At 39.9% G+C, this 12,025-nt stretch overlaps 1 protein-coding gene across 6 annotated transcripts in view; it reads right to left on the bottom strand.

Annotated features, from left to right (window-relative positions):
• rbms3 (RNA binding motif, single stranded interacting protein) overlaps nt 1-12,025 on the bottom strand; it is a 339,603-nt gene that overhangs the window by 38,725 nt on the left and 288,853 nt on the right. For all 6 annotated transcript variants that reach the window (XM_008422426.3, XM_081612665.1, XM_081612666.1 and 3 more), the window contains 2 exons: nt 7,640-7,683; nt 3,867-3,963 (listed from right to left, as the gene is read on the bottom strand). In XM_008422426.3, the coding sequence (XP_008420648.2) occupies nt 3,867-3,963; nt 7,640-7,683 (141 nt within the window). The remainder of the gene's footprint in view (nt 1-3,866; nt 3,964-7,639; nt 7,684-12,025) is intronic.

Here is a 12,025-nt window from a genome sequence, read left to right as displayed (position 1 = left end):
ATGGGACAACCTAAAAAAACAACAACAAAAAATAAAAAGAAAAACACCCACTTATCCCACTTAGCAAAAAAAAAAAACAAAAAACTTTTTGCCATATATATTTCATGTCACCTCAGATGCTCCAATTTTTAAAATCCTTTTTCATTTTTCCTTACCATGTTTTTCAAAGCACAGAATCACAACCACTTTATAAAACACCTTTCTTTTTTTATTTTATCAAAGAAAAAGAATCATGGGGTATTTGTAATTTATTTACATGTTGAATTGATTTGCAAGTATACCATTATGTATATGTTTAGAAGTGGCAACTTATTTAATTTTCAACTGAATTGCTGGCTACAGTGTTAAAGTAGGACTACAGTAAAAAAAGAATGGAGATATTTTCTTCTCACCTATCAACACTTTGAAAACACCTCCCCCCCAGTATTTTAATGTTCATAGGAGTTATTATAGTAACACAAATGCAAATACCCACACTCTCCAAACTTCACTCCTGCAGGGCTAATCAGCTCCAGTTGATTTTTCTTTCTCTGTGTCTGAGCAACATGAACTACAGAGTGTGCATTATCCATTTCATTAGCCTGAAATTATGTTTTAGGGTCATGTGACATGTCAAAAAACTGACTGTAGACAATATTAAAGGCTGCTTTCATAGCAGGATAGTGTGAGGCATTTTGTCTGAGACTTGGTGGGGAATAATGAAAGTGCTAGCAGTTCTTCTCCAATTGTTTTGGCTCGACATCACAATAAGCTACCCAGTATGAGCTGCAGGTTAGGCAGTGATCAATCCAGCCTGTCACTTTCTATATATGAAAGAAATAGAACAGTCCAGAAAATACAGTCTGTTGGCAAACTGCACCAGGATTCACACGCAACAAAACAAGACCCCTGTTTTGAGGAAGACCAGAGCTTTTTTGGTTTGCAAAAGTTTCTGATGAGTTTTCACACCTGCCTAAACTGCTGACTGTACAAGAAAGCAAAATCTCACAGCTCAGGTGTGAACGTGTCCATAGAGTTTCAGTGTAGAGTCAGAGAGTGTAGAAAGAATAACATTCTGGCAACTACGTTACTGTAGTGTGGTTAAAACTTAATTAAACACTTAACACTCACTAATTAGCAGGAAAAAAGTCGAGTCTTCAAGCCGATTTCATTCAGTACTACTGTTTAACAAAATCATCACAATATTCTCTTCTTTTCATATCAAACTTTTTGTCACAAATGGTCATCCAGTGTTGTGCGGATGTAGAGACAGATTAGCCTAACCAGAAAGAGCTTCTAAACTCCTGGGTTGGATGCTGGTCTACTAAGTTTTTAAGCTGGTGTTTTTCTTGCCCCTCACTGGAAATATAGCCGTAAAAATCTTTACCTTATGAACTCACTTGCTACCTGCCAACTTTACTTTCTCGACTTTCATCATTGGAGGCCATTTGTATTCCATCTCTCTTTTTGTATTTGACTGATTGTTCCATTTTACTTTTAATTCAAACGCTGAGACAAATATAACTATTCCAAGCTACATGCACAAGAAAATTGAAATGGTAGTAATGGTGATGATAATAGCGCGTGCCCCCTTAACGCATCGTGTTTTCTCAAGTTTGTTTGAACTTGAATGTCTTTGCTTTTGAAGATTTGGTAACTGGGTTTAATTTTATAAACCGAATCGCACAAAACTGAGCTCAAACGAAGTGGCTTTGCTTCTATATTACAGGAGTCATCGGGGTACATCCATACAACCACCCCGGGTTCGGTCAATATGAATGGCAAAATGTGCTCAACCTAAGAGAGCGCCCTACCCCTGGCTGAATTTCACAGCTTGTTTTACAATTTAAAAGGGCCAATAAAGCAAAAAGCTGGTCAGCCGGGTGCTCAGTAGCGTGGTTAGCCAGTTGGCAGCCCATCCAACCAGTCACATGTAAAGCCAAACAGCCTGCCAGGTAGCTAGTTAGTGAAGCAGCCAGCCCCACTCTCAAACAGCCAGCCACATATTTAGTCAGCCAGTGAAGCGGTCTGTAAAGCCGGTGATGGAAACCAGGCCACGGCTGACTGGCGACACTACAGCTGAAATCTTGGTAGTGATCTGGTCTGGACCGGCTCCCGTCTTGTGTATCATCAAAGCGTTTTTTTTTTTTTCGGTCTTGCAAAGCCAGTGGTCGCTGAAGCCCACAGACGGCAGTTTTACAAGAACACCAGAGCCTAGCTGTCGGAGCTGTATGGGCCATTTGCTGATTTGATAAATGCCGTTGAAAATAAGAATCACCTCAACAGAAACATAAAAGACGGAATTGCAAACGCCATAACATCTATGCACCTAGAGATTTTCATTACAAAAGGTAACACTTTTCATCATAAAACGAAATGATTTCCTTTTGTTTGCCATGCTGTGTGTGACTGCATGCCTTGTCTCTTTTCCCTTTTCTTCTTGCTGCGTCTCTTTGTACTTTAGCGGAAGATGAAGGACTCACCTTCCCGCCATGCCTGGCTGAAGGGCAATATTACAAGGAGCGGTGGCAGAGCTGGCCGATATTGAAACTGTGAGGATTAATATTCCTCAAAAGCCTGCCCATTGTTTTTGATAAATCAATTTGGGAAGCCTTCCGAGAGCAGATTAGAGACGTGCCACGGCCTCCCCCCCCTCCCCTCCCCCTACACCGCAGGTACCGGACCGCAGTTTTAATCAGCCGTGCATCAAAGACGAACACAGCAACCTTCAAGAACACCTTTCCCTCTGCCCACCCACCGAAGCACCGCCATCGCTGCCACCTGAGCGATCCTTTCCTCCTCTCCCAACTTATCTTCCTCTAAAACACTCCCACCTCTCCTTTATCTCCTGTTCTGCGTTCTCATCCATCTGTCCTTGCATACCAAATAGAGCCGATGTTAAATGATAGCGGCAGAGCGAAAGGGCATGGCGGCGGGGCCTCTTGATGTTTAGATTTAGGAAAAAGGGTGTTGCGTGAAATGTGCAGCGACGGGAAATGGTTGATGCTCCCAGCATATCACAGAGCCAATTTTCACGTTCCTGTTCTGTTCTGTTGCATTACTCCACACATCACAGCCACGGGGAATGTGGAAAATTTACTCTGAAAGAAGAAGCGATTGTGTGGCGAAGGTAGAGAAAATAAAATAAAATGGAAAAAAAAAAAAGCAGCGGCAGAAGTCAGACAACTGAATGGGAGGAAACTAGATACTTTTCACAATTTCGCCAATAAGCACAGCTTTTTCCCTCAGATGCTTTCTATATGTCCTTATAAGACTAAGCAAAATTTGCCTCCATGTACCAAAGATCTCAAGTATTTAGCATCATCAGCTGCTACAATCAAAATGGTTGAATTATTAAACGTAAAAGTCCTTCTAATACGAATGATCTAATTTTGCTCATTTTTAAATTCAGAAAGCTTCAAATTGATTTGCTAATTAAATAATAATAATGAAATCTTGTCATTCTTTTAGATGTTTTCTAAAGAAACACCTAAAAGATCTTTTTCACATCTAATTATGTGGAAGAGATCACTTAAAGAGATCAGTTAAAAATAACCCGTTGATTTTTATGGGTCACATTATAACAATATATATAGATTAAAATTACTACACTGGATGTGCACGTTTTTTTGTCCTCTCCTCTCTCAGCCTTTTCTTGATGCCGATTTTTATGTTGCTTGTTTTCTTGCACGTTTTAGTGATTCCCATGCGCACAACAGATGTTATCAAGCACAGCTGGGACAGTGGAGAGATAACCAGAGAAGAGACGAGGACCTCATGCCGTTTTGCAGCTCATTTCCTTTCTAACATCCCCGCGCACAAAGAAAACTTCTCCATAACGCACGCAGGCAGCCGATCCACCCATAAAGTGGCACATTACGACCTACCTGATATGTGGAAACGGGGGAAGCAGCGATGAAGGGCGTGATGGAGGTCTGTGCGATCATGCGGTTGGTGGCGATGCTGTAAGGCGAGGAGTAGAAACTGAGAAGAGAGAACAAAAGGAGCCAAAATGGGAAAAAAAAAGTTAAAACCAGGCAAAAGCTGTTCTAATTACGTCATGTAATCTAATAGAAGAATGCAGTGAAGTACAAGGTTTAAAATTGAGACTGCAGAAAATACTTCAGGTCAATTATGAAAAAATATAATTGACATTAAGGAAATAATGCAAAGGTATTGGACCTGACAGTAACATTTGTATTTCTGTATTTATGTTTATACACAATCATGATGGAAAAGTTGACTTGGCTTCAAATCTCAGTTTCTGAATCAGTTTAATCATTTTAATGATTTAAATCATTTTAAGTCATTTTAAGCCAAAGCACACAGAAGAACCAACTTTAGCCCCCTCTTATTGCGCATTGAGTTTTGGACACAAACGTTTTTGTTGCACAGCTCTTTTCTGGTCCCATCGCAGCATTTCAATCAGGTTGCGGTTTGCATTTTCACTACGACCTTGAATCCCCTTGATTGATTTCTTTTCAGCTGTTCTGTTGTAGTTGTGCAGCTGAGTTTTGGATCATTTTTCTGTTGACCCAGTTTCAGCAAACGTCAGTGGTCAGACAGTGGGACTGACATTTGACTCCAGAATACTTTTTTGCATACAGAGGATCTAATTGTTGAGTATTATTAGTATTTGTACTGAAATGGATTACGGTGGACCGCCTAATGACGTTTAACTACCAGCTCTATCAGCTCAAATACCAATTATACCTTAATGTGCATTGATATTCACAGTGGAAACCATTTTAGGAAGCTTATATCTACAATCTTCCTTATTTCCGCTCCTGGGGGGAACTGCCAATCAGCGAAAAGGAAAATAAATTGTGTTCCTGGATTGACTGCTTTCCAAACACCAGCCAATAACCTGCCAAGCGGGATTGCAACTAAGTCTTTCAGCTTCCCAATCTGAATTTTCCGTTGAACATTTGAACAAATGGTCATGTTTTCCAAGAATACTGAACCCCAAATAGGCAGGGGCTCATTGTATTCGGTTTTCTGAAAACAAGCTAATGTACATCAAGACATTGTCCTCGTCTGCTCAAAGTCATGAGGTTCAGTCAGAAAACATTTAGAAAGTTTAGAAAAAGGAGACTTTCTTCTTGAACTTCTCCAGACCTACCTAACCTTTTACATCTACCCTCTCCTTCTGTTCCTAAGCTCTTAGTTAAGGTGGCGCTTGGACAATTTCAGTGAGAACAGAGACAATTCCCAGTGTTGGAAAACAAAAATGCATTCATGGGTTTGTTACGAGATGTGTAAACAGTCATCAATCATGTAGCTGAGGTCAGAATGCAATATTGTTATCCTTCCTTAAATGGTAAAATCAGTGGATCTGAATGGATCAAATAAAATTTTACCATCATTTAGTGTGATGTATATTTACCAGTGTCATTTTAAATAGTTTAAACAAACGCCTCTTATGCAACACAAATGCGCTGCAGTGTTTTGTTCCCGAGCTGAACACATCCGTAAAACTGCAGGTTTATTTATTTTGGTGTTTTGTGTCATTTCCTCAAAGCCACAAAGTAAGAACGGTCTGGAGCATAACAAATTATATTTAAATGGCTCTTGTCTAGGCAAACAAAATTAGTCGTTTTGTGCCTGGTCTGTAGCTAAAGATCAGATCATCATTTGCTAAAATGTTTTCAGACTAATTCGGACGAGCTTTCCTGACCCTGAGGAAGAAAAATATCCCCACATTATGATGCGGGGATATTTCAGACATGTGCAAGAGCCAGCCAAATAGTTAGATCGCATGTTATCAAGAAGTCATTTGAAATATGTTCAATTATGTTTCTAAATTCTAAAATTAACCCAAAACGATTGACACTGTCAACAGCTTTAAAGAGAGGATCTTACCCTCACCTAATCCACATTAAGTAAGGGTAAGACGTAGCAGTCGTGTTCTCTGTGATCTTATCTGCCTCTCAGATTGTTATGAAAGAATCAAAGAACACTTATTTATAGTTTTGCATTAGTATATTGATCTTGAAAGACGTTTGTTTATCCGCTGCTCTCTCGTGACTACAGCCAAGCCTTTTAAATCACACTGACGTCTGGACCTTAAGCCGCCTGGAACAATAAGATGCTTTTCTTTTCCTGCCATTTGGTTTGATTTTCTGCAGTGTTTGGGATCATTGCTCTGTTGCATGACCCAGTTCTGGACAAATCTCAGCTGAACAACAGATGGCCTCACATCTGACCTCAGAATTCCACCATACACGTGATTTCATTCCAACCATCTCACTAATTATCCAAGTTCTAGTGTTGCAAAACAGGCCTTGCACATCCATTCCTATCTACATGTACAAATTGTACATCAAGAGGGACTCGCATTATAAATCTCCCAAAGTAATTGGCTGCAAAACGTCGCTTCTGTTAGATCATGCCATATATGTTTCTACCAAGGTGTTATGCTATCGAATGGCAAAGCAGCTGACAGACATTTGTTTTCAGCTGTCTAGAGGTTTACTAGTGAACTGGGATTAGAGCTTTTTAATGACCACTCCAAAACACTGATTTTATTGTCCTTACAATCCAAAACCACAAACAATGCTCCAGCATAACATTCCTATGGTTTAGAGTACTTCAAATCAGATGTGCCAGAGTGATCAAAGCTTCAATGCTGTGACGATCTTGGACCTGCTCATGCTTAGTTTTAACCACAAGTTTGTCCAAAGACAGAATTTGTTCCCTTTTGTTAAATTGAATTAAGAAAAAGCAAAACAAAAACAATCTGTGAAAAGTGTATTTTGGGGCAAACATGTTGATTCCCAAGGACATCGAATCTCCCAGTCTTGTTTTTTAGAACATATTTAAAGACCTTGAGAAAGCATGCAGGTCCACTGGTAAAATAAATCAGGGGTAGTTTAAAACTTTTGCATATACTGCAGACACTACAATGGAAGTAAAAATTTAATATAGTAACGTGAGTATACACTAGAATGATGCTGCATCTGTCTGTGAAAAAATATCTTCCTAAACTTTACATTTCTGCTGGACGATATCAAACCGATTGCTTTGTTCGTTCACTTTTTCTGCAGTCGGACTAAATGTAAACTGGAACGTCTGAAAATGTCAACAGTACTTTCCCACAAAATATATCCGTGGGATTACAAGCCTGCAGAGCTCCACCAGACAGAGCGTTTACATTGCAGGCCGCGTAAAGCGAGCGGTGCTGTTTGTGTAGGCTGCTGGTTGAGATTGACTTGTGGTCGCTGGGGGATAAGTGGTTTAGGAAGTGGGAGTGAGGAGTTTCCTGTGAATGACTGAGGTCAGGGGTAGATAGAGGGGGCTGGTGGGTCCAGCAGGCTCTTTCCTGTCTCAGAGGAACTTGGAAAAACTAAATATGTCGCTCTGGTCATTTATTTCCGGATTACCATTAATTCATGACATAAAGACCAAAAGCACAAGTGAAGACGCACACAAGTAGACACACACACAGGACGGCTCGCACGGCTTCCCCTCTGTGCCCCATATCTCTCATCCAACCCAACCACCGAAAACCAATACCTGGAGTCTGTATAGATTTCAGTAATCAAACCGTAACAAAGTGCAGATGCTACATTAATCTTTATGTATGGCAGGGATATTGACTTGGTTTCTATGAGCAAGGAAGGGAGAGAGCATTAGTTGGTGCCAAAGATAAACTTCTTACCCATTCTGCATTGCAGCAGGATCGTACGTTAACGCCATGCCGGTCTGAAAGAGAGAAGGGATGTCAGAAGAACGTTCAAAAATGTATCTCATATTTGAATAATTATTTAGGTCAACGCTAGGCAATTAGCCTCTTCAGTTTATCAGCTGTTCCTGCAGAGGTAATGGGATTTCTGACTTTGACTTCCTTTTACTTTGATTAATCTACAAATATGTTTAAGGAGACAGAAAATCATTAAACCGTAACAGTATGAAGCAGATCTAAATCACAGTCTGTTTGTCCAAGCAGGTAAGTGACATTAAAATGCACTTTTCTGACCCAAAAAAAAGACTTTTCCAGAGACCTCTGTTGCAAATACACGTATGTATGTATGTATGTATGTATGTATGTATGTATGTATGTATGTATGTATGTATGTATGTATGTATGTATGTATGTATGTATGTATGTATGTATGTATGTATGTATGTATGTATGATGGCGCTTCTCCAATTACATCCTTAGATTTTGTACCCAAGATATTGTACTCACAAGTGAATGAGGCGCTCGTGTTTCTAGACCGGAAGTGGTGTGGCATGTGAAACAAAAAAGGAAGGAGTTGCTATTCTTACTTTCCTCATTGATGTTCTTAGCATCAAAATCAGTTTGATGAGATTTTTGAAAGTCTATAAGCAAAGAGGATGTATTTTTCCTCACACACACGCACACACACGCACACACACACACGCACACACACGCACACACACACACACACACACGCACACACACGCACGCACGCACACACACACACACACACACACACACAAAAACCGTCTCTTGGAACAACTGGAATCTTAGATCTAAAGAAGGAACAACTCAAGACTATAAAGAACAAAGACGCATCATTACATGGTCCAGCTGCAAGAAATGGCTCCATTGGAAACGGCACTGCGGTTAGTATTTGTGAGCATAAAGTTCCTTAAGTAAAAGAAATGTATTGTTGTATTGCAACTTTTGGGTTTTATTGGACCTCTGTCAGTCCAAAACATCTACTGGTATCCATGGAAATTATTCCATTAAAGTTTAGGACAATAATCTGCACATTTACCCAGAGTAATTAGCAGCAGCAGCAACTCCTTCTTTGGGTTTTTTTTTTTGCGCTGTAGACTTTCAGCTATTTTAATTCACAGATGCTTTATGCTACATTCCACTGTGCTGCTCTGTACTTTAAGATGGTGATAAAGTTTAAAACAGACGTGTGATGATATTGAGTAGAAATTGCATTTTGGCAAAATAGTGTCAAAATTGTTGCTTTTTGTTTAAGGACAGATTTTGTCTCAAGCAATCAACTCACCACTGTGGCAAATTACCATCAAACTGGGATTATTATAGAGTGCTTCCACATTTATATCTAGGGTTACAGTCTGTAAGTGTCCCCTGTTTTGCTGCTGCTGATTCCTCATCCCTACTGGAGAAATCACTGCATAACACTGCATATATTAAATATAGTACAAATGTATAAATAACCATCTTAATTAGACGACTCTTCCCCAGCTTTTTTTCAGCATTCTCAGCTGGATTCCTGGATTTGATCATACTTCTGTTGCATTTTAATCACATTTCTTGGCTAAAAATGCTTCTTAAGTACAAGCAGTTCAAACACAATTGAAAAGCCACAAAACACACGACAAACTGTTGATACAGACCCCGTTTAGCTGCCAACCTTTCAGACTGAAGCAGAAGCTGTCAATAGTTGCCAATGTCACATAGATCATTTGCAGCTGCGCATTTACTACATCTAAGCCCTGATTCTTTATGCTAAAAATGAATTAAATCAAACTCAGCTCGTTTAAATTTGGGAAAAAACTGACGAGTGCCAAAGGTGAGGTGGGACTAAACTCAGTCAATGGGACAAACTGAATTAGTATCGGAGACACTCGTTTTCTATTTCAATCACACACAATTATGCTTTTATGAATAGGAGGAAATGAAGACATGCCTTTTAGAAGGAAAAGGGAGACCGAGAAGTGTGTGTGCGTGTGGGGGGGTGTGCGTGTGTGTGGCTAAGGGCATTTTAGAGTCCAGGAGAGGAACCTGTGCCGCAATCCTTCATCTGCATTCCTGAAGGCTCCCTCCCGGAGGAGAGCTAATCCGATTTCTTTTAACAGAAGGCTGCTGAGGATGGCAGATTTCATCAGAATACACACACACACACACACTTTTTTTGGCTATCTTCTCCCTCACTTTGTGCTCTCTACTTCTCTTTCTTCAACATCTTGTTTTCTCCTTCATTCACTCTTCACCCCACACCCTCCTCCTTCCTCTTCCTGTACTTCTTTTCGCCCTTGTCCTTACTGGCGGCTACCTGCACACACAGTTCAGGAAACGGCGGCTCAACAGAGCAGAGGGATCAGCGAGCCTATGACCAAAACCCTGAGAATAAACAAAAACACCAAACCTCCAGCAGATCCGATGACGTGCAATCAAGTGGCTTCAGGTGTCTGTCTGTGAAAATGTTTTAGCATATCCACTCAAAAGGAAAGCTAATTCGAAACGAACGCAGTAGCAGTTAATTTTAAAAGATTAGTTACATCACTCTGTGAACATTTAAGTGTTAAACATCTCTTTCAAAGTTTGGATACGTCGACGTAATATTGTGTTAAAGTGTTCGTACCCACTGGACATTTGACCATTTTTTAGGTCACGATCTTTAAGGCAGTTATTAGGATTTTAGGTGACTGAATAAATACAACGGGTCATTGCAAAGTGGAAAAGATTTCCACTTCAGAATGTAGACGTAAAATACAGAAATTATAGAATTCACTTTTATTCACACTGCAAAACCACAAACTCTTACCAAGTATTTTTTTATCTAGTTTTTAGACATTTGAAGTAAGACAAACCTAACTGACATGTAACTTTTCAGAAAGATATAGGAACTTGTTTTAAGTAAATAATTTCTCTATATTTATCAAATTGTGCTAGTTCTCCTGGAAGATTATTTTTAAACTATTATTTTTGTTTATTAGTCTCCTAATTAGAAAAAAAAAAAAAGAAAAACTGTGTCTCTGTGTAATTTAATCCAAAATAAAACCACTAGAAGTTTATTTTTGCCACAAGCCAAGTAGAAAACACATCAGAAAACAGAGAAACACTATTTGGGATAGAAAACTAATATTGCACAACACTCTGAACACACAACCACTGGGGTGGTGCTGGCAGCATCATGATGTGGGGATATTTTTCTTCCTCAGGGTCAGGAAAGCTCGTCCGAATTAAAATTAAGTGGAGCTAAACACAGAGCAACTGTAGAAGAAAATTTGGTAGAGGCGGCAAAAGACGAGTACGGATGACGGTTTTACTGCACAAGAACCACGAGGTCAAAAGAATGGTTTAGGTCAAAGCAGACAATGTCCAGACCTAAATTTAACCAATAAATAATAAGAATATGCAGCAATAGAAAGCGTGATTGTTCTCAGACACTCTTCCTTCAGTTTGACTGGGCGGATGGGTAAATGCTCCCTTGTCTGAATGCGCACAGGTGGCAGAAACCCCCAATAACAGTCTTGCAAGGCCCCGTTTGAAATGAAGAGACTGCGGACATGTTTTGTCGGTGAGCATGTCTTTACATGTGTGCTAATAGCAGCAGCAGACATGAGCAGCTGTTTGGCGAGGCTGATATCTCCCCTCGGTGCTGCGCTTCCTTCCATGTGCTGATGACTTCCACAGCTCCTGACCAGCGATTCTGCAGGGCTACAAACTGATTACTGATGCAGGCTGGTACGTCTGGAAAAAAGGAAAAGAGGCAGCTACTCTGCCAGGGGGCATCTGAAATGGATCCAAAACTGTGTAGAATAAAATAAAAATAATCAAACAGAGCTCAGCCGCCACTGTGACTTTCAGAAAAGAAGCAGTTTGTTTTCAGTTTTCAAACCTCCTCTCTCTGTGTGTTCTGCAAATAAATTTTTTTTTTTTTAAATGATCCTTCTACTCCCAAAAGAGTTTGAATTTTTAAAACATATATACTTAAGCTGGTAACTTATAAAATCTCTGTGTCCGAATAGAGAGTGGCATCATCCCTGCTTGTATTTTCCATTCAGAAAGCAATTTTCTTTCTTTTTCTGCCTGGTGGCCACACACACGCACGCACACACACACACACGCACACACGCACACACGCACACACACGCGGACACACGCACACACACACGGACATCTGTTAGGCTTTCACACAGAGAGAAAAGCCGGATGTTTTTTTTTTTATTATTTTTTTTTTTATCTACATGCATTCCCCAAGAGTAGCTGCTTGAGAAGTGTGACTTTGAAAAGTTTTTTTTTCTTTTTTTTTTTTAATAACGTGTGTGTGTGTGTGTTGCTGAGAAACAAGGAAGGAGTAAAAATGGGGGA

This window comes from Poecilia reticulata, chromosome 11, assembly GCF_904066995.2.
Source record: "Poecilia reticulata chromosome 11, P_reticulata-male-v2, whole genome shotgun sequence".
Lineage (NCBI taxonomy): Eukaryota > Metazoa > Chordata > Actinopteri > Cyprinodontiformes > Poeciliidae > Poecilia > Poecilia reticulata.
This window is presented reverse-complemented; position numbering and strand designations above follow the sequence as displayed.